We start from the raw sequence: 18,503 nt of genomic DNA, 5'->3' as shown, positions 1-18,503 counted from the left end.
TTGAGAAAGTGTGTTTAAACACAAATATGTGACGATTGTACATAGAAAATAATTCTGTGTCTTGTGGAAAAATAAAGAAAATTTCCAAAATAGAATGATTTTTAAATATTCTCGTTTCCAATTTGCATTTTTTTTTCTTATAAGAAGATGTTATAATTTATTATTTTATTATTAAAATAAAATTATAAAATTACAATTTTTAAATTTGAGGAATTCAAGATGGCGTTCCCGCGGTAAGTAAAGGACTCTCGTTTGCACATGCGCAATGGAGGGTGAGTCTTGGAAAAGAGGGGAGGATCGAAAGAGTGAGGAGGAGTGACTCATGAGTGTAGGTGAAAGAGAGAAAGGTGCACGCCATAACTGCGTTTCCCCTCTGTTCCCCCTACCTCTCGTGTGCACAAGTCGTCAGTCGAATTGTCGAATTTTAATGGCGGCCGATCCTAACTCCCCGCGTAGTGTTATTGTAAAATTGACGGAAGTGTGGTGCCCTATGTACGTTTTTTAAGTGATATCTTTACGGATTATAGTGCAATAATAGTGGAACATCATCAAACCATTGCCTTTTTCTTTTTGTGAGCTCTAATTTTGCTTTAAAGAAAGGGTCATGGTAGGGTATTCCAGCGATGGGTCGTAGGGACTCACCCGTTTTCACCCGTGTATTCATCTTTGCCCTCTTTAACTCTACACCTTCATTTATAAAGGTAAATAAAATTATATTCTCCAAATTAAAATTATGCCTCGCGCGAGTGAGGCATTCTTTGAAAACAAAGAAAGCAAGTTACATTTGAAGCAAATGGTCCTTTGATAGAAGAGACATTCCAAAGTGGTCCTCTCATCTCGGCTGTACTTCCTCCCCTCAGTACGTCGACCCTCTTGTCGTTTTTACTTGTATATATATTTACGCTCAAGCTATGGGGATCAATTTTTTTTTCGTTCCTCTATTCGAATCTATAATTTTGCTCGCGTAATTGTCTCTCATTGGGGAAAAAATATGAAAATATTCTGACAGATGGAATGAAATATGTGCGAATAGAATGTCCCCTGCCTTTGTGCTGTGAAGAGGACCCGAGCTGTCAAAACTTGTTCTAGCGCGCATCAACTCGATAGTTTTTTCCATCAAACCCGGATTATTAACAATATACTCGCTAACAATAGCGTCTCAACTGTTTCATTATTTTCGAAGGAATGAAAAAAAAAATTTTTTTTTTTAATACCTCGTGTTATTGTTTTAAATAAATGACCTTTTTTTTACCCCGAGCTTCACGGAATGGATAAAAAAAATGGTGTAATCACAAAAGTCGAAAATTTAACACAAACTGTTGAATATCCTTTAACTTTACAATTTTGGCAAATTTATTATCCGTTTCTTTTAATTTAGTGTTTTATTTTCAAGAAACAATTACTTTTTTCCATGAAACAAGTATTAATAATTTTTATTTTTTTATAATTACTATGATTTTTATTCCATTTATTAAATATTTCTAAATTTTTATTTACACGATTTACACCAATTTTTCGCGAAAGAAAAGTTTTTATGTAAAAATTGGAGTAAAATACAATCGTTATTGCAATTTTCATTTTAATCTTATCTGAAATAAAATTTGCTCTCTGTAAACGAGTTTCTATTCATAATATTTTGTTTAATCGTTTCAAGTTGCATGTAGTTTGGCATTCCACAAGAAAAAACATCTGTTAAGGATGATTAATTTAATCATACAGAAAAGGATTTGTTGTCTTGTCGGGGGCGCATGATTATTCCCCAAATGTCATTTTTGCGAAATGTCATTTTTGCGAACTGCACTTTTGCGAAATGTCATTTTTCCGAAATGTCATTTTTGCGAAAAGTCAATTTTGCGAAATGTCATTTTTACGAATTGTCATTTTTGCGAAAAGTCATTTTTGCGAAAAGTCATTTTAGCGAAAAGTCAATTTTGCGAAATGTCATTTTTACGAATTGTCATTTTTGCGAAAAGTCATTTTTACGAAATGTCATTTTTGCGAAAAGTCAATTTTGCGAAATGTCATTTTTACGAATTGTCATTTTTGCGAAAAGTCATTTTTACGAAATGTCATTTTTGCGAAATGTCATTTTTACGAATTGTCATTTTTGCGAAAAGTCATTTTTGCGAAATGTCATTTTTACGAAAAGTTATTTTTGCGAAAAGTCATTTTTACGAATTGTCATTTTTGCGAAAAGTCATTTTTACGAAATGTCATTTTTGCGAAATGTCATTTTTGCGAAAAGTCATTTTTGCGAAATATCATTTTTGCGAAAAGTCATTTTTACGAAATGTCATTTTTGCGAAATGTCATTTTTACGAATTGTCATTTTTGCGAAAAGTCATTTTTGCGAAATCTCATTTTTACGAAAAGTTATTTTTGCGAAAAGTCATTTTTGCGAAATGTCATTTTTACGAATTGTCATTGTTGCGAAAAGCCGTTTTTGCGAAATGTCATTTTTGCGAAATGTCATTTTTACGAAAAGTCATTTTAGCGAAAAGTCAATTTTGCGAAATGTCATTTTTACGAATTGTCATTTTTGCGAAAAGTCATTTTTACGAAATGTCATTTTTGCGAAAAGTCAATTTTGCGAAATGTCATTTTTACGAAAAGTCATTTTTGCGAAAAGTCACTTTTGCGAATCGCCATTTTTACGAATTGTCACTTTTGCGAATCGACATTTTTACGAAATGTCATTTTTACGAATTGTCATTTTTTGCGAAATATCATTTTTCCGAAATATCATTTTTGCGAAAAGTCATTTTTACGAAAAGTCATTTTTGCGAATAGTCATTTTTGCGAAAAGTCAATTTTGCGAAATGTCATTTTTGCGAATTGTCATTTTTGCGAAATGTCATTTTTGCGAAAAGTCAATTTTGCGAAATGTCATTTTTGCGAAAAGCCATTCTTGCGAATAGCCATTTTTGCGAAATGTTATTTTTGCGAATTGTCATTTTTGCGAAATGACATTTTTCCGAAATGTCATTTTTGCGAAAAGTCATTTTTACGAAAAGTCATTTTTGCGAAAAGTCAATTTTGCGAAATGTCATTTTTACGAATTGTCATTTTTGCGAAAAGTCATTTTTACGAAATGTCATTTTTGCGAAAAGTCAATTTTGCGAATCGACATTTTTACGAATTGTCATTTTTGCGAAATGTCATTTTTCCGAAATGTCATTTTTGCGAAAAGTCATTTTTCCGAAAAGTCATTTTTTCGAAAAGTCATTTTTACGAAAAGTCAATTTTGCGAAATGTCAATTTTGCGAAATGTCATTTTTACGAATTGTCATTTTTGCGAAAAGTCATTTTTGCGAAATGTCATTTTTGCGAAAAGTCATTTTTGCGAAATGTCATTTTTACGAAAAGTTATTTTTGCGAAAAGTCATTTTTGCGAAATGTCATTTTTACGAATTGTCATTGTTGCGAAAAGCCGTTTTTGCGAAATGTCATTTTTGCGAAATGTCATTTTTACGAAAAGTCATTTTAGCGAAAAGTCAATTTTGCGAAATGTCATTTTTACGAATTGTCATTTTTGCGAAAAGTCATTTTTACGAAATGTCATTTTTGCGAAAAGTCAATTTTGCGAAATGTCATTTTTACGAATTGTCATTTTTGCGAAATGTCATTTTTGCGAAATGTCATTTTTGCGAAATGTCATTTTTCCGAAAAGTCATTTTTGCGAAAAGTCATTTTTACGAAAAGTCATTTTTGCGAAAAGTCATTTTTGCGAAAAGTCAATTTTGCGAAATGTCAATTTTGCGAAATGTCATTTTTACGAATTGTCATTTTTTCGAAAAGACATTTTTGCGAAATGTCATTTTTACGAATTGTCATTTTTCCGAAAATTCATTCTTGCGAATTTTCAATTTTGCGAAATGTCATTTTTGCGAAAAGGCATTTTTACGAAAAAATTTTTATAATATTTTATGAGTGAGTGTACACTCTATATGGATATAGTTGATGACATAGATGGCATTCAATACAATTCTTAGTTGTTTTGTGCGCGAAATTCAAATCCTTTTTTTGATATTTTAAGCTGTTAATAAGTTTGTGGTGCTAAATTCAACATTTTTTTTCTCGAGTTCTACTTGACGGATTTAAAAATCGAAAAATGCGTTTTTTTCGTCTTTTATTACACAATTTGGAAATATTTTTTGTTTTTTAATTTTTTATATTATGTGTTTATTAAATGTTAATAAACAAATTTATTTTTTACAATTTTCTGTTCAAAATGGTCTAGAGCCTACAAATTTTATCGGATTTGAATATTGTTGGTTTTAAATTAAAAGGAATAAAATTTCTAAGGGATTCCTTTGATACCGTTTTTAAATTTTTAATTGTTAATATTTTTTTTTACTTCAGGATAACAATTTACAATATATTTGTAATGAATCATGTTTATTTCTTTATGTTTCCATTGCACATAATTAAAATGAATGTAAATTACTCCAATATAATAATAATACAACCAGATAAATAATAATGCATAATACAACTTATTTAAATTATTTCAAACAATGTTAATTAATAATTAGATAGCTTTGATCAGTCTTAATAAGAAAAAATTGTTTTTACAGACAAATTTATGTTCATTTAAATACTCTATATTTTTTTAGTAGAAAATGGTTTTAAAGTTAATAATCATCATTGTTATTTTATTAGCAATAATTATTTATTATTTCTGAAAAAAATTATATTGTAAATTGTTAACATTGAGTAACAAAAAAATATAAACAATTAAATATTAAAACAATGGTTTCAAGGGATCTCTTAGAAATTTTATTCCCTTTAATTTAAAATTAAGAATATGTCAATCCGATAAAATTTTTAGGCTCTAAACAATTTTAAATAGTACCACGCTTTTGCTCTTTTCAAATCCCCTGACTTTTACAGGTTTCCCAAGTTAAAAAACGGAATTTTTCCAGGTTTTTAATACGAAAATTATTCGAAAATATCAATAACTTCATTTTTAAATAAATATTTAATCATTATTTTTTTTTATAGAAATTAAGATATTCAAAAATTTGAAATTCAATCACTTATAATAATTCAAACTTACTACTTTGTTACTTCAAAAATTATTTTCAATCATTACCATGATTCATTTCTAGAATTTTTAACTAAAATTCTTCTTTAGGTCAATTTTTTAAAATAATTTTTGAAAAAGTTCTTTAAGAATTTTCAAATTCTCGTTTTTACAATTTAATTTTATGAAATTTCAATTATTCTGACATTCCTCAATTAAATGTATATTAGAAATTAAAAACCATAGATAGTTAAAAAAATTCCATTAAACATTTTGAAAAAAATTAATTCTACAGAATTCTTAATTAAAAGTATGAAAAGTTCAAATTTTCAAAGATTTAAATTTGAAATTATTCAAATTAAATTATTTATAAAAATCCACGTTATAATAATGCTTTCAATATTCAATTATAATTTTAAATTTTAACTGAAATTCATTTTTAAAACAATATATATTAGAAAATTCTACGAGATTTTCAAAATGGAATTTTTATAAGGAAAATTATAAAAAAATTTGTAAATAGTTGAATTCTTGTGAAATTTTTATTATTCATAAAAATAATTACTTAAATGTTTGCATAGAATTTTATCAAAACTTTTTTTAAATAATTCTATTCTTTTAAAAATTTTTATTAAAATTATATTAAAAATCATTAAAATAAGGAAATTTTTTTAAAAATAATTGAATTTCTGAGACGAATTTTATTAAAATTTCTTTTTAAATAATTGAATTATTTTGTAAAATTTTATTGAAATAGTAGACATTGAAAATAATTGAATTTTGACCATTTTTTTAAATTAATTAAATTTCTACGAAGTATTTTATGAAGATTATTTTGAAAAAAATGTTATTGTTACAAAGAATTTCATTATTTATGAAAATAATCCAATTTTTTTAAGAAATTTAATTAAAAATTTATTAAAAATTAAAAATAATTGAAAGTCTGCGATGATTTTTTTATTATATACTCATATAAATTATTTGGATCCCTGTAAAAAAATGTTATTATTTATAAAAATCATTGAATAATAATTTTAAATTAAAATTTTGTTAAAAATTTTTAAAAACAGGTAAAATTCCAGAAATTTTTTTAAATACTATTCTATTTTCAGTTTTTCCATAGTTATCCTTTTCTAAATTCCATACTTTTTCCAGGATAACCATGTATAAACCATGTATAAACATATAATATAAAAAGTTAGAAAAATTTTAAAACAAATTTGTTTTCCAATACTACTATTCAAGACGAAAAAAACAATTTGGATTTAATTTTTAAATCCGTTAACTGGAACAAAAAAAATAATTTTTCTTAATTTAGCACTATTAAAAAATTCAATTTGTTAATTTATTAAGTTTTACAAAAAAAAAATTTTTTTATTTATTTTTTTCTAGGATTTTTTAGAACCACATTGAGAAACAAAAAGTTATTTTTTTTATAAAAATTTATTCAGTTTAACCTGATCCGTTTGGAAAATTCTGACCCATTTTCTTATATCATTATATATTATTAAAGTTTAGGTATATTGCGTTTTAAAATTTTTTTTCTCCTAAATCTGAAGTGTTTGTAAATTTCTAATTTAGCTTAAATTAAAACTTAAATCCTACACTACAAAACCCACATCCGTAAGACTCTAAGAGAATTACATTTTTTTTTCAAAAAATGGACTTCAAGTGACCAAAAAACTTTTTTCTTCGGCACTTTCAAAAAAAACTTTTCAAAAGGTTTTGAAATTTAATTTAAAGTATTACGGATATGGGTATTGTAGTGTGTGATTGAAGTTTTAAATTAAGCTTATTTAGAAGTTTCTAGCACGTCAGATTTAGAAGAAAAAAATTATTGGAAACCCCTAAAAACTTGTTTTTTGGTGGCTTTAACTGCTTTAAGTCTGTTTTTTGACTGTAATTTTTTTCAGTTTTACGGATATGAGTTCTGTAGTGTACAATTTAAGCTTTAAATTATGCCTAATTAGAAGTCTCCAGCACGTCAGGTTTAGGAGAACAAAAATAATGATAACCCTGAAAAACACGTTTTTTGAAACGTGTTTGAAACCAAACTTTTCTCAAAATTCTCACGTGATACGCAATTTTGGAACCCCGGATCATATTCAGCGCACACAAATACATCGGAAACTACTCCGATATCATATAAAAAAATCTTGTATACCTGTATTAGTCTTGTTTCTAAACAAGATTTTGCGGACGCCATGGTTAAGTTTATCAAGTCCTTTTTTATTTTAAACATTTAGGTTTATTAACAAAAATTTTTAATATTATTATAAATGAATAAAAAAAAAAGTATTGAAGGACATAAATGGTATAATATGTACTTGATGACAACCTTTTCTCTTATTTTAATTTTTAAACAATTTATTACACATGGAAAGTGTTGAAGTATTCCAATACGGGATTAATGCAAATTGCAATAACTTCATTCAAAAATTCAAATGATGTAGGACGATTCTCTTTACTGAGTTTGTCCCAAGCGATTCTTAAAAGTTCTTCTTTTTTTCTGTCATGAACTTTTTTGACCCTGCTAACTCTGTGTCCACGTTGTAGAGACACGAAATCATATCTCAAGCTTTGTTGCAGATGGACAAGATTTCCTAAAAAAAAAATTAAAGTCTTAACATTTGATTAACGTAACATTTGATTGAATAGAAGAAACCGCCGTTTAGCTAAATTCCTAGGCGGTTAGCTAACCGCCTAAGACGTTTTAAGCCAATAGACGAAATCATAACTTCAACTTGTTTAGAACAAATAATTTCCTTTCTTACAAAAAACTATTTCTGTTGAATTGTCATTCAATCGAATAGACATTGGATCAAATATATTTTAGATTAAATAGACATTCTATCGAATAGGCATTTGATGGAATAGACATTTTATGGAAACAGTTTTAAACCATGCAGCAACATTTTTATCATTGTAGCAAGGTTTTAAAGGTTTCTTTAAGGTTTAAAATCGTTTCGACCAAATGTCTATTCGATCGAGTGTGTACTTGTTCAAATGTCTATTCGACAAATATAGACAAAAATAGACAAATATAGACAAAATAGACGAATATCTTTTTGATTAAATGCCTATTCGAAAGAATGCCGTTCGTCCGAATGTCGATTTAGTAGAATTTTATTTGGGAAGAATATTTATACGCCTAGGTTTTGTAACTTTTTCAGCTCTAAAATCGGAAGAATTAAAAAAAAATTTTTCTAACAAGTTTTAAAATAAAATTTATCAAAACTTTGTACATGTCATCGTGTATGTTAGAAAGTCTTAAAAAAAAATTCAGATTTAAAGAGGGCGCTTTGGCCATTGGTAAAAATTATTTTCAATTACGGTTGTCATTGTAGCTCATCGAAGAATCGTTTAAAGTAAAAAAATTAATTATAATTTCAAAATAGACGACTTAACACCGGTTCTAAACCTCGAAATACTTAAAAACTTTAAAAATTAAGAAAATGGAACATTTCATCAATTACATTTTAAAACTTATGAGAAATTTTTTTTTAAACTTTCGATTTTAAGGCTTAAAAATGTTTGACCCCTTAAAACTTAGTAATATTATTACTAAGTTACTATTATTATTTATTAGTCTGAAGTTTCAGAAAATACACTTTTTTCAGCCTTGTTAATAAAATTAAATGACTTAAAGTTAAAAATATTCCTAAGTTATAGTATTTTTAAAATAAAAAAGTAATATATTCAACACATAAACTCACTCAATATTTAAATGATTATTAATATTTGGGCTTACTCAGAACTATCGTAGTCAGCCACAGCAGCTACTTATCTAATTATAAAATAGCTGTAAAAATATTAAGAATGATTTAAATTAATATTGAGTGAGTTTATGTGTTGCAATTATATTTTATTTTCTTTTATTAAAGAGTCGAATGCAAAAAACAAAACTTGTTTATTTTTATTCGTTTAAAGATATGAGTAATTGTTATACCTTATAAATAAATAAGAATTATTATTTTAACGAATTCAAATTTACCAGAAGTCTTATTTAACTGAATTATAAATAAGCTGATTTTTTAAATGTCAGAATTATTATTTTTCTGAATTTTCATTTTCGTCAATGATCATTTGTAAGAATTATGAAAACGCCAAATGCTCACATGAACGAAATTATAAATGATCGAAATTTTTCAGCGCGAATTTTAAAGTTTACCAATAGGAATCTATTAAAAATTTGTGATAATATATAATATAATATATAATAAAATAATTTGAAAACTCGCGCTGAAATATTTCGTCCATTTTCTATTGTTTTTATCAAATTTTAGAGTTTCATATTGCATATTTAATTGATAACTTTTATTTAATTTTAAGTATTATGTGAACTTACTCGTAAATTTCCAAATTTGTGGGTGAATTCCTATTTTCTGCTGCAGCGTACGATTGTAGGACTCTAGGACATTATTTGTCCTTCTAATCAGTTGATAAACGCAGAAAAGATCAGGGGTTACTTTCTGTAACCACTCTTTTTTGTAGTACTTCAAAAATTCTTTCATCTTCTGTCGTATTCGCGGAGGCAATGAGTCAACAATTTCGTGAAATGTAGCAATTATTTCATTCGACGGTAAAAATGCCAACGCCATAAGTTGGCGTAACAAGAATTTAGCTTCATTATTTTGACGTAAAAATACTTTGAACCCAAGCTTGATAGCTTTTCTATACAGCGCCTACAAGTAATAAATAATTAATAATTTATTTAAATTAGTTACACTACCGGTCATCAAACATGTGATTCTTTAAAGGCTGATAACTTTGTTAAACAAAAACGTATAAAATTTTTTAAGGCATCTCTGGAAAGATTATAAAATTTGCCCTTAAATTATCCTATGCTCAAGACCTTCGGAATTTTTGACAATTTTTTAGAAGAAAAGATAAATACAAATTATCATTAAAAAATAAATGTTTAAATAGAAAAATATAAATTTATTCATTTTTTCAATATTAATTTGTATACGATTGTTTTTTCTCAAAAAATATCAAACTTTTTATTAAATGAAAAATAATATTTTAAAGCTAGTTTTTTTATTAATTGGACTAAAGATCTATGCATTTACATTTTGACATAACATTTCGCTTAATTTTATCAATTGAAGTTGACGGATTCAATAATTTTTTTAAAAATATATAAACGATAATCATTATTACCTGACAATAATGAAAATGACATCCATAAATGATTACTCCTGGAAATACCAGCCTTAGAGCATTACGTAAAGCTGCTTCAAAGTCTATCATGGCTTCACTGATTCGAAATCCAGGCAATAAATTTCTTAATTTTTCAAAAGCTGCTACATATGCCTGAGTGGTTTTTCTTTCCATTAAAATCCAAGCAAAAGGGATTGCCTAAAATTAGAAGCTATTAATGGGATGCTGAGATATTTTCAATATAAATCAGTTGATTCATTTATTTCTTCCAGGCATACTCTAAATTGTATAAAAATATTATTACTATAGTTTTTTGTATTAGAGAAAAACAAAGTTCGAATATGATTTAGTCTAAACCAAGATGTTTTCCTGCATACCTTCCAGTGCTCATAGGGAAGTTTATAACATAAATTAAAATGTTAAATGGCCTTAAGCATAAAAATGCCATAACATATTCGCAGATCGATTATTTCCAAAACCAAACAACACTACATAACTGAGAGATTCCACGGGAAGTGATCAAGGTAAGAAAAAATTTTTTTCAAATCGTGCTCGACAGTCCGCAGCGCTCCGGTCAGTAGAAAACTCTTTTTTTCAGTGTTTAAACATTGTGGGCCTATTTTTTAATATGTATGTCCTTTTAAGGAAAAATCTGATTTCGATTGAAAAAAAATTGTGTTTTTTTAAATGCTTACTTTTAATCGAAAGAACATGAAAAAATCTATCGAAACTGAACCTTGACAAATTATTTTATTTAATTGTTTAAGAGTCAAAAATTATCAAAATAACCATTGTACCGTAATACCCCTTGATCACTTCACATGGAAACGATCAACTACATTTTATTATTGAAAATTAAAAAAAAACATCATTTTTCCAAAACAACTTACATGGTTGTATCGAATTGTAATTAGCGTAATTAATTGTAACCCGTTAATCAGACAGGGTACACTCTTAAATGTGCCATCCAGAAAAACAAATCCATTTATGCCCAAATGTTGAACAAACTCGGGATCAACAATCACTATAGATTTTGACAAATCATTAGTAGTGGCCAAAGAAACATTTAATGAACCCGTGTCATAATCTTTTAAATGTTTCCATTCATTTGAGTTGATAACGTTTACGTAATCGGAAAAACAATTTACTGGCTGCGGACTATTTTTTTGTCTCCATTTGTACATGGTATTTTCACACCTTGCAAAAGGCCAGTTTCTTGCTCCTTCGGGATGACTGAAAAAGTTTTTAAATATTAACATGAGATAAAATGTAATGTATTTTAATTTTTTAAAACTCATATATTGCACGACAAAATTATAGTGGGACGTATACGTAAACTTGGAAATTAATTAGTTAGTAAATTATAATTGACTATAATTTATTTAAAGGTCTCAGAATAAGCCATACTATTATTACATATCTGCCTTTAGAAACATGTAACTGTTAGATTTTCAATGTTTATTTGGCAACCATTTTTCTCTTAATACATTGAATAAATTGAGCTGATATTTTGTGAGGAAGTCTTAAATATAATCAAGAAAGGCATTGATGAGCTAAAGTTTTAACATTTTTAAAAATTATATCACGGTTATAAAAATGGCTATAACTTTTTTTGCATATTTTTCTTTAATTATTTCGGAAAAGTTTATGATACTAAAGAACATTTTAAAGCAAAAAAGTAAAAGTCGATTTATTGAAATTTTTTATCAGAAAGTCCCCTTAATGCAATAGCATTTTTTATTCAGGATGGTCACAAGTATCAGTTTATCAATTTACCTGACAATAAAAATAAATAAAAATAATAATAAAATTTATGAAATTTAATAATTTCTAAAAACTACAATCATAACACTTCATGAAATCAATTATTTTCTATAATTTGTTATATTAAACAATTATATTTTAATAAAATAAACTATAATTTTTTCTATAAAACAATTTTAAGGAGTGACCGCGGCTTGAACTAACGAAATGTTTTAACATCAAATTACTCCACATTATTTATTTTTTTCGCCACTTTTTCGACAAATTATTGTCAAAATGGAAATTACCCCCCTGCATAATTAGGGTTGCCACAAAAATTTAATTTTATTTTTCCCTGATTTACAAACATAATTTTGACTTTTTCCCTGACATTAAAGAATATTTTTATTCTCTCTAAAAATGATTAGAAACTTTTGAAATTTAATAACTTAAAAGAATATTATTATAAATATGAAGAAGGCAATCACTCCGAGATTTCAACTCAGTGTAATTGATTTCTTCATGTTTTTATAATAATTAACGATAAATAAATAATTTATTTAAATTCAATTATTATTTTCTACAATTTTTAGCTACAATTCTTCTTTAACTCAATCATTATTTAAAAGAACGAGAAATTTAGATTTCCAAAGATTTTAATTTGAAACCTTTTCAAAATTCAATTATTTTTAAAAACAAAAATAAATAATTATTTCAATTTCAATAATTTAATGGTTATTAAAATTATTGACGAGTATTTAAAAAAAATTTTGAAAATAATTTAATTTCTGCAGAGTATTTTATTACTTTTCAAAATAATTCAATTCTTGTGATAAATTTTGATATTTATGAAAATAATTAAATTTTGGAAAAGAATTTTAATAAAATTCCTTAAAATAATTGATTTTATGAGGAGAAATTTGTTGTTTAACAAGATAATTGATTTCTTATGCAGAATTTACTTAAAATTTTTTTAAAATAATTTATTTTCTAAAACGAATTAAAAGTTATATTTATGAAAATAATAATTGAATCATTGCAACGAATTTTATTATTTTATTGAATAATTGAATGTTTTTTAAATTTGAATTGTTTCATCAAGTTTAAATAAAATTTTTAACAATAATTGAATTTTTCGAGGAATTTATTTGAAATTGATAAAAAATTCAATTCTTGTTATAAATAATAAAATTCTTTGAAGGAATTTAATTTTTTTTTAATATGATTTTAATAAAATTTTCAAAAGAATTAAATTATTTTCATAAAAAATATAATTCACAAAAAATGTTTTATTTTTCAAGTTTATTAAAAATTTATGAAAGTGATTAAATTCTTTCAAGAAATTTTATTCAATTCATTAAAAATAATTGAATTCTTAGGAAAAATTTTATTATTTAAGAAAATAATTTAATTCTTATAAAGAATCGTATTCACATTTTTGAAAAAAATTGAATACTTTTGACGAATTTTATAAACATTTTTTTTGGGAATTTAATATAAATTGTATTGAAAATAATTAAATTCTTTCGAAGAATTTTATTATCTATCACAAGAATTGAATTTTTAAGAAAACTGTTATTAAAATGTTTGAAAATAATTTAATTCCTTAGAAGATTTTTATTATTTATAAAAATAATTGTATCATTGCAACGAATTTTAATATTTTATTATTGAATTATTCAATGTTTTTTAAATTTGAATTTTTCAGTCGAGTTTTAATAAAATTTTTAAGAATAATTGCATTTTTGGATGAATTTATTAAAAATTGTATTAAAAATATTTGAAATTCTGCTATAAAAATAATTAAATTCCCAAATGAAATTTTATTCTTGTGATAAATATTGTTATTTATAAAAATAATTGAATTTTGCAAAGAATTTTTTTAAAATTACTAAAAATAACTGAATCTTTGTGAACAGTTTTGTTATTTAATAAGATAATTGCATTAAAACTTTAGAAATTATTAAATATTATTTAAAAAATTCATTTTGATAAGAAACAGAAACAAATTTAAAAGGTATTATATTAGAATTCGCGGTAGTTTTATAGTTTATGGTGCAAACAAAAAAATACAAAAATTCAGAATTTTCTTATAAATTTCAAAAATTTAATTTTTTTCAGTACTTTTAATAAAAATTCCTGACTTTTCCCTGAATTCCCTGACCTGTGGCAACCCTGATTAATAATACTCTCCTCTATCATTCCGAATAAATTTTACCTCGAAATATTGTATTTAAACAACGAATAGTGTATTCTATAAAAGCCCTTTTTCGCTCAAAACCGAATGTTTCAACAATTTTTTTAAAAGTCATTTATCAAAATTATGCAAAATACCGAGATGTCCCCTATGCAGGCTCCCTTTCCACTATTATTTTCAAAAAATTCAAACCCGAAATATTCTTTTCTTTTTAAATCAATTCTACGAGATTCTACGAAACCACTATTTTTTCCCGCATGACCTTAAAGATTTTTTATTAAAATTTTTGATAATTCATTAAAAATTTGGAATTAAAATTCCGTAAAAGTTAATTCTCAAAAATTCTAACAAAATACTTGAAAAAATTAATTATTTTTAATTACATTTTACTAAATTTCAATCATTCAAAATCTTTTCAATTGTATATTTCGAAAATTTAAATAGAAAAATGATTTTTAAATAATTTTTAAAACATTTGTTTATAGTTATTTTTTCCACTACAAAAATCGAAATGAGTTACATTTATCCAAAAAATATGATATTTCATTGCAATATTTGGTAGAAAATTGGAGAAAGTCGCAATTTTTGAAAATAAGTCGAAAAAAGTCTCAATCTTCTAAATTTCCCTGACAACATTTTTTTTCATGGCATTTCCCTGACTTTACTGCAAAAAATTTTATTTTATAACATTTCCCTGACTTTACTTACATAGGTCCACCCTGATATTGCTTTACATACTTTATTTAATACTTACGATAGTCGAACTTCGTCATAAATTTGTCTATAATTGCCATCTCGCGTTGATACATTAACATATAAGTTTTGTTTAAACAATCTCTCTTTTAGTTCGCCTCTATTTGGTCGATGATTATGTGCTGTGGTTACTTCAAATTCATCGTTCTTTTTCACGCCTCTTCCGGGACATGTACCATTTTTATAGTTTATGCATACATAGTATCTACAGAAAATTAAAAAAACTATTACTGTCTATAACGATTGCTGAAAAACTGTCCTTAACATTACTTCAGAAATGAGAAGTTAATTTTATCGTTAGTTGCAAAAAAGTTAATGTAGTATTTATTGTAAATAAATAAATAAAAATAAATAAATTTTTCTTCACTTGGTCAGTCCCAAATCAAACAAGATTAAAATATCAAAAAAGCTCTTTTTAGCAATTTTTTAAGAATTGAATTTGCTTGAAATTTCTTATATAACGGTTTCTGAGATCGTTAATAATATATCGATAATTAGATTGAAGAAATTCAAAATGGCGGATTTCAAAATTCCATAATCAGTCATTTTAGACGCCATTTTAAATTCACCATTCTGAATATTTAAATCTAATCTTTGGCTTAGAAATAAAAAACCTCAGAAACCTTTATCTAACAAAATGCAAGTAAATCTAGTCACATGGATATCGATTTTTGCCATAGAATGCTTATTCCATTTATTTTGACAATTTGAGATTGCAACTTCTTAATAAAAATAGGTTCGGCGTAATTGTCAATCATTATTCAATTTTGAGCTTTAAAGTTGATAATTTAAATTTTTATTTGAGCTTCTTCAAAGATTTTTATCATATTGCGTTTTTGTTTTAGAATGCTTCAAAAAGTTTTAAACATGCGATTTTTTTTAGGTACAATTTAATCTCATTTTTCATGGAACTGACGGAATGCAAACATTTCTTTTCCTTCTTCTTGTTCAGTGCCACCTAAAGTTTAAAAAAAATACAAAAATTTTTAAATAACTTTTTACATTCATAAATAACATGAAGTAGAAGTAGGAAAAGAAACAATTTTTCATGATTTGTTTTGGAAAAATGAACAAAGGAATAGGATTTCTTTGTTTTTTGTTTCAAGACTTAGACTTTTCAAAAAACTATTCCGGTCGTAAAAAAATAGTCGATTTTGAATATGAAATTTCCTGACGACATTTTATTATACAATTTTAAAAGAAAATTTTTTTCCACACTTTGATATGTATTTAATAAACCCTCCAAAAAGAAATCCAATTTCATTTTTCATTTTCTCAAAAAAAATCATCAACGATTGGTCTCTTTTTCTGCCTCTCTTTTTCTATTACACCTTAAGGTTTACAACACAATACAAAAAATTTCTAATTGAACGATATATATTTACAATCAATTGGATCCAGGTGAAAATGATTCGTACGTCTTACGTTTGCAATTTGTTTAGAATTCGCCCAAAACTCGTGTTAAATTACAAGAAGGACTTTGTCTGGCGTTTTAAAACAGTTTTCGCCTGAATTCCATTTGGAAAAACGAATACAGAATTGGAAAATACTTTCAGCATGTAAGTCCGAATGGAATTCTGGCCGTAATATGTACGGGAATTTTTTGTAAAAATTTCACACATGTACATTGCTGTACATTTTTTTAATTACTCTAAATTTTTTAAAAATAATTTTTAGCAATTATATTAAATGAACTTATTACTAGATTCCTAGCGGAATTTTAACATAACAATTCGCTCGAATTTTGTACAAAATTCGTTCGGAAAAGTAGTAAGAACTTATTTTCAAAAAATGTTCAGCAATGATTATTGTGTGTATTTACTACCGAATTCCTAAAGTGTTTTTATAAAAGTTACTGTAGTAACTATTTTGAAGAAAAACGAAAAATAAAACTAAAAGTTATGTAGTTTTAAAATACAAATTAAAATATTTTTATATATACATGTATTTTTGTCTCTTAGAAAAATATATAAATTTAATAAATTTGTTAAAATTACTTACGTAGCGGTGGCTGTGTGGCTATGAATATCATACCGGTAATCATCCCATATATGGTTACGAAATGCCCGGCACTGTGTATTATTGTTATTCATTTCTTTTTAAATATAGCACTGCAATGTTGTACATTGAACGTAAATATAGGATCCAAGACAATAATATGTCTATATTTTGGCCCAAGATGCGGAGGAAAGCGAAATATTGAATTTATAGGTTAATTCGAGGTTAACTATTTAGAACTCTTAAATTGAATTAGGAAATTTCGGGAAGATTTCACTTTTCTTTCGGCGACGTGTTTTGAGCCACTTAAAGACTGCAAAATATTTCCAATCGGCTTTTCGAAACTGCAGTGTTTATTATAGCGATGTTTTGAAATCTTTAAAATATCACATTCAGTGATGTTTGACCTTCACAATTCTAAACGCGTTTCCAAAGAACTCAGTTAAAGGTCTAAGCACAATATCTTCGAGTACGTAATACCTAACCACAATAAACACTAGAACTTCGACTAATTAAATCAACTTTACAATTGTAAGGTTGAGTCCACAATAGCACTCTTGAACGGAACTTAAACGTAACGTAAGTCTCGTTAACTGACATATTTTAACGCCGACGCTTCAACGCTTTGACGTTTTTCGCCGACATGGGACTGGCCTTTAAGGGTAGAGTGTGAGATATTTTGCCCAAAGCAAAGTAAAATAATAATCGTTAACGTAAGCATGTGATAGAAAAGAAAAATATCTTCTGTCTTTTTTCATCTCATTCTTGCGTCCCGTTCCCGTTTTATTCTGCTCAGGGCTTGTATTTGCAATGTATTGTAGGAACACCTTTATAGTTGAATTGAATGAGATCGACATTTTTAAATGCCTACTGTGGTTATTGGGATAACGGCATAGACAGAAATTTCTTTCAAAATAATGGAACATAATCATCAAGAATTATCAAAGACACACAGTTATAATGGATATTTATACACCATTATTAAAAAAACAGAAGAAAGATTGTAAGTACATATATTACATTTGTACATTTTGTTTGTCAGTTTTTGTGTAAATGTGTATAATTTTGTTAATAACTTTTTTTAAGAACATTGTTTGACAGATAATTGCTATTTATTGTTCAAAAATTTTTAGTTTCTTATTGTAGAAATTTTTTTATAAATTTTATTTTTAATCACAATATTGGAAATAATTATATTTTGTTTTGAAATTAATGGAAAAAATTGGCATAATTTCTAGTTCACAATTACAGTTTTTGTACAAAATTCTGTATCACGTATAAGTTATATATATTTAAAAAGAAAATTGACTTTTGGGAAATTGTTTTTTAAAGAAAAAATTAGAAGAACCAATTTTTTATAAAACTTTTTTTTACTTACTAGGTATCTTGTCTGCAAATTGAGAAAACAACTACACTGCAATGCTCGTGCAGTTTATAAAATGCAGAATCGTCAATTCGAGATGATAAGAGAACACGTACATCCACCAAAGTAAAAATTGTTAAAAAAAATTTGAAATTGCATAAATTTTTGCTTTCTCATTTAATTATAAATTTTACTAATAAATTGTAATTTTAAGTAATTAAAAGATTATTATAAATAAGAATTAAAGAAATTAAAAATTA

General features: G+C 25.9%; 2 protein-coding genes across 2 annotated transcripts in view; one reads left to right on the top strand and one right to left on the bottom strand.

The window, feature by feature from the left end:
- The first annotated feature begins 330 nt into the window (after nucleotides 1-330).
- LOC122510420 (plexin-B) overlaps nucleotides 331-18,503 on the top strand; it is a 64,254-nt gene continuing 46,081 nt past the window's right edge. The window contains exon 1 of the mRNA XM_043625053.1: nucleotides 331-701. The gene's annotated coding sequence lies outside the window, so the exon portion shown is untranslated. The remainder of the gene's footprint in view (nucleotides 702-18,503) is intronic.
- On the bottom strand, nucleotides 6,443-17,695 carry LOC122510421. Its single transcript, XM_043625054.1, has 6 exons — nucleotides 16,884-17,695; nucleotides 14,884-15,087; nucleotides 11,080-11,422; nucleotides 10,190-10,387; nucleotides 9,375-9,711; nucleotides 6,443-7,629 (listed from the first exon to the last, which is right to left on the bottom strand). The coding sequence occupies exons 1-6, from the start codon at nucleotides 16,973-16,975 to the stop codon at nucleotides 7,397-7,399; spliced, it is 1,407 nt and encodes a 468-aa protein (XP_043480989.1). The 5' UTR covers nucleotides 16,976-17,695; the 3' UTR covers nucleotides 6,443-7,396.

This window comes from Leptopilina heterotoma, unplaced genomic scaffold (genome assembly GCF_015476425.1).
Source record: "Leptopilina heterotoma isolate Lh14 unplaced genomic scaffold, ASM1547642v1 Lhet_68, whole genome shotgun sequence".
NCBI classification, from domain to species: Eukaryota; Metazoa; Arthropoda; class Insecta; order Hymenoptera; family Figitidae; genus Leptopilina; species Leptopilina heterotoma.
Note: the sequence above shows the minus strand (reverse complement) of the source record. Positions and strands in the feature narration are given on the sequence as shown.

What these genes read in the sequence shown, in the direction of transcription:
- LOC122510421 (XM_043625054.1), bottom strand. Translation starts at nt 16,975, where the DNA reads ATGAATAACAATAATACACAGTGCCGGGCATTTCGTAACCATATATGG. An exon ending in AGCCACACAGCCACCGCTAC is followed by an intron (nt 15,088 to 16,883) that starts GTAAGTAATTTT and finishes AATTTTCTGTAG; the next exon opens with ATACTATGTATGCATAAACT. An exon ending in TATGACGAAGTTCGACTATC is followed by an intron (nt 11,423 to 14,883) that starts GTAAGTATTAAA and finishes AAACTTTTTCAG; the next exon opens with TCATCCCGAAGGAGCAAGAA.